Raw genomic sequence first — 3,824 nt, 5'->3', positions numbered from 1 at the left:
GCCCTGAGGGCGGAGTACCTGTCTCAGGATGAAGGCCACCACATCCGTGGACTCCCAGTAGCTGGCGTGGAAGAGGTGGGGCAGCGCCACAGTGGGGAAGGCAGTGAGGACCTCGGGGCAGTACAGGGCGTAGTCGATGCGCTTGGCACCCCACCACTTGGCCGTGACTGTGGGGCCGAGAGGGAGGTGAGGACAGAACAGACTGCCTGGGCCTGGACCCATGGGGTAGTGTGGGACCCGTGCACAGGCGCAGTGATGGACGTCCCACTCGGGGTGCAAGTGTGAGGCCGGCACCAGCTCACAATGAGCTCTGGGACATGGATTTCCCCCCACCTCCCACCCACCCCTCCTCTAAGACACATGCCGCAGGGTGGTCCCCAGGAATGAGGACCCACAGAGGCGTCCATGGTCCCACCCCCGGGCTGCCGGTCAGCAGGATTCCCAGTGGGGAAACTGAATGTTGGCATCAGGGCTCTGGCCGAGGTCAGAGCTCAGTTTGTGCCAGGAGGAGTCATGGCTCATGCCACAGTCAGGGTCAAAGTTCTCTCTGAGGTCAGAGTTCAGTGTGATTTCAGCTACCCCTCTTCTCCGCCCTCAGCAGCTCTGGCGGTGGACCAGCAGCGGCCCAGAGGTAGGTTCCTCTCCCTTGAACCCAGGGAGACCCCCAGATGACCCTCACTCACTGCAGGAGGCGCCGACGGGTGCCAGGCTGTCTGAGGACTCGGAGCTCTCACTGTGGGAGCTGCCCTGGCTCATCCTCCGCCCCGGGCGCTGGGACTGCGGGGCCTGAAGGGGTGAGGCGGGGGCGTCCACCATCGGCGGGCTTCCCTGGGAGCTGCCCTCCAGGAAGAGGGCGCTGTGGGTATGCAGGGCATCCGCTGGAGGGAGAACTTCGTCTCAAACAGAGCCACCAAGCTGTGCCGGCCCCACGCGGGTGGGAGGCAGGCACTTAGAGATGACCACCCCCGGCCCTGCTCTCTCACCCAAAACGGGCAACCTGCACCTCTCACCCCCCGGAACCTGGCTGGGACGCCTTCCCCATAATACATCGTCGGGTTTCATGTCCTCTAAGCTGTGGGCACAAGTCAGGGTCCCAACCGTCACTCCTCCCCTAACAGAGCTGCCGAGGGCGCCCCTGGGAGAGGACCCTCAAACCCCAGCTAAGGTCAAGGGTGACCCAAACCATGTGCTCTTGTATCAGACCTCCCCCCTGAGCTGCAAGGGCCTGTGGCTGAGCCCAGAAGTGCATGGGCACCGCAGCCTGGAGCTGGGGGGCGCTCTGGGGGCGGGGGCATGCCCTGACCGAAGAGGGACACATTGTAGGGTCGGGGAGGGAGGTTTCATAGCCTCTTCTGTCGGTGGAAGCTCCTGACAAAGCAGGACTTTGGAAATTGAGTTTTCATCGAAACGGCAGGTGGTGGGGGGGCGGGTTTACATCCTGAGTGAGCCACAGACACAGCTCTCCCCCCACAATCTGGCCACACCTCTGAACAGGCTCAGGGGGGTGGAGCCAAAGCTCGCATCTCCAAGCCCCTGACTGTCCAGTACAGGCCTCCCCTTGGCCTCACTGGCCTCCCCCAAACCCACCTGCCCTTGCTTCTGCTCGACCTAGAAGATCCCCGAACACCCGCCCCCCGCAGCTCTTCTCCAGCCATCCAAGAGCCTTGGACAAAAGCCCCCTATCCGTGAGGCCTGCTGGGATGAGATACCTCCCGCCCTGCACCTCCGAGTGCAGGCTGGGCACTGGACAACAGCACTCAGCTGGACCCGGGACTGCCAATGAGCTGACAGCACGAGTATCATGCTGGCCCCGGACCCAGGAGCTTAGCCAGCAAGCTTGTCAGGGAACAGAGGTCGGGTCTCTGAAACCCAAGCTGCTCCTGCAGAGCAGGTGCTCGCACAGGTGGGCTGCTTGGAAAGCAAGTGAGTCGGCCGTTTGCCTGTCCTGTGCCCCCAGAACACACAGCCCCTGCTCAGATGGGTCTAGTCCTAGTCACACCATCAGCTGACAGCTTGGAGAGGCTGGACCAGAGGCGGGGACCCTGGAGTACGCCTGGCTGGGGCCCGGCCTCTGGCTCAGCACATGCTCTCCCCCTCCCCCCCAACCAGGAGCCTACCGAGGAGGAGGGACTGTCCATCGCCCAGCGGGAACCTTTGGTAGCGGGGCACGCTGACGGGCGGCACCAGGTGGAACTTGGGCTCCAGCAGCGGCTCAAGCCGGGAGGCGGAAGGGTCTGCGCAGTGGAAGAAGCTGTAGACCTGGCTGCAGGCCGGACGCACCTGGAGTCCTGGGAGCAACACAGGGGAGCCCCTTGCTGGTCCCCGCTCACTTGGCCCTACAAGGCTTCCCTGAGTGCAGCGTTGCGTAGCCTGCTCCTCTGCTCAAGAAATGCATGGCTCCCTGCCGCCACCAGCATCAAAGCCACACGTTCGTTCAGTTTGGCATTCAAGGCCTTGCCCATCGGTCCCACTTGGGAGCGCTGCTGTAGGCACCCAGACGGCACCACGGTGGCCATGTGAAACCCCCCAGCAGGCTAGCTTTCCCTGGGCCTTGGCTCAAGCTGCCCTCCTCCCAGCAGGCCCATTTCCCCCTTCCAGCTCTCCACTCTCACTTAGTGGCTACCTGACCTATGCAGCCGACCCAGGCTCTTTTCCTCAGGGGCAGCTGCCCCTTCCTGCAGCCCCCACCCAACTCCTAGCCTGGTGTAGTTCTTGGTTTGCCAGAGCCGGCAATACACTTCTCTCCCAGACCAGCAGGTGTCTCCACTGAGGCCTCCTTCTCCTCTGTGCGTCTCCCTGTCCCTCTATGTCAGGGGACTAGACTGACCACTGTCCAGGGAGTCTTAGGGTTCCTTAGTGACATCAGGACAGCCGTGGGGCCCCGCCTCCTCTCTCTCCCCACGTCATGCAGAGCCCCGCCCTGTTTCTCTGTTCCGTACTGTAGGTCGTCAGTGAGCTCTGGGACAAAAGAAGTTTGAGAAGCACTGGTGTGTGCATCTGCAAGGTGCCTCCAGCCTCTTGCATCCTCAGAATCATGGCTTAGCCACCTGCCCGTGAAAACCACCTGGGTGTGTATTTCAGAGGCATGAGGACGGCATTCAAGGCTGTGGGCACTGCGTGAGCAAGGCACCGAGGCGGGCCTGGCTGCAGTGGGCCTGCCTGGGCACTGGGGAAGGAGAGGGTGGGGCAACAGGGCAACTAGTGATGATTTCTCTTCCCACAGAGCATGACAACTGAACAACAGGCCCGCAGGTCAGCCAGGGGCATGTGACAAGGACAGTGAGATCCACCAGAGGCTGCCTCACCTTTGCTCCATCTGCGAAACGACCCCCGCTTTCTTCCTCCTCTCCCCCGCCCCTCCTCCTTCTCTTCTCTGTCCACCTACCCCAACTCTGCGACCCACCCTCCCCCTGCCCCTGAAACCCCACTCTCCCCAATTTGAGGCCCTAACACAGTGGGCTAGTGACTGACACAAAGGCAGCTCAGCCCCAGGCTGTGCCTCACCCACCGTCCAGCGCGGGCAGCACCGTCCTCCGCATGGCCAGGACCAGGCCCAGGGGTGAGCCGAAGAGGAAGAAGTCAGACACATCAAAGTCCAAGCGGCCCAGGCTGACCGCAGGGGGCTCGGCCTCGTCCTTCAGCATGCTCGAGTGGATGCTGGGGAGCGGGGAGACAGAGGCAGCGGGTTAGGGAAGGGCCGGGGAAGGGAAGCATCCGCTCAGCAGGGCAGCTTGAGGTCTGGGTACGGAGAGCCCAGCCCTCCATCTCTGGGGCCGGGCCCAGAACCAGAGACCACTCGCTAGACGCCATCAACACAAGCTGGC

General features: G+C 62.9%; 1 protein-coding gene across 1 annotated transcript in view; it reads right to left on the bottom strand.

Annotated features, from left to right (window-relative positions):
- Nucleotides 1-3,824, bottom strand: part of PITPNM3 (PITPNM family member 3) — a 70,027-nt gene that overhangs the window by 18,502 nt on the left and 47,701 nt on the right. Inside the window, exons 11-14 of the mRNA XM_006756301.2 lie at nt 3,509-3,657; nt 2,118-2,288; nt 684-878; nt 19-167 (exon numbers count right to left, since the gene is read on the bottom strand). Coding sequence (XP_006756364.1) covers nt 19-167; nt 684-878; nt 2,118-2,288; nt 3,509-3,657 — 664 coding nt within the window. The remainder of the gene's footprint in view (nt 1-18; nt 168-683; nt 879-2,117; nt 2,289-3,508; nt 3,658-3,824) is intronic.

Source organism: Myotis davidii, unplaced genomic scaffold (genome assembly GCF_000327345.1).
Source record: "Myotis davidii unplaced genomic scaffold, ASM32734v1 scaffold1394, whole genome shotgun sequence".
In the NCBI taxonomy this organism is placed as follows: domain Eukaryota; kingdom Metazoa; phylum Chordata; class Mammalia; order Chiroptera; family Vespertilionidae; genus Myotis; species Myotis davidii.
This window is presented reverse-complemented; position numbering and strand designations above follow the sequence as displayed.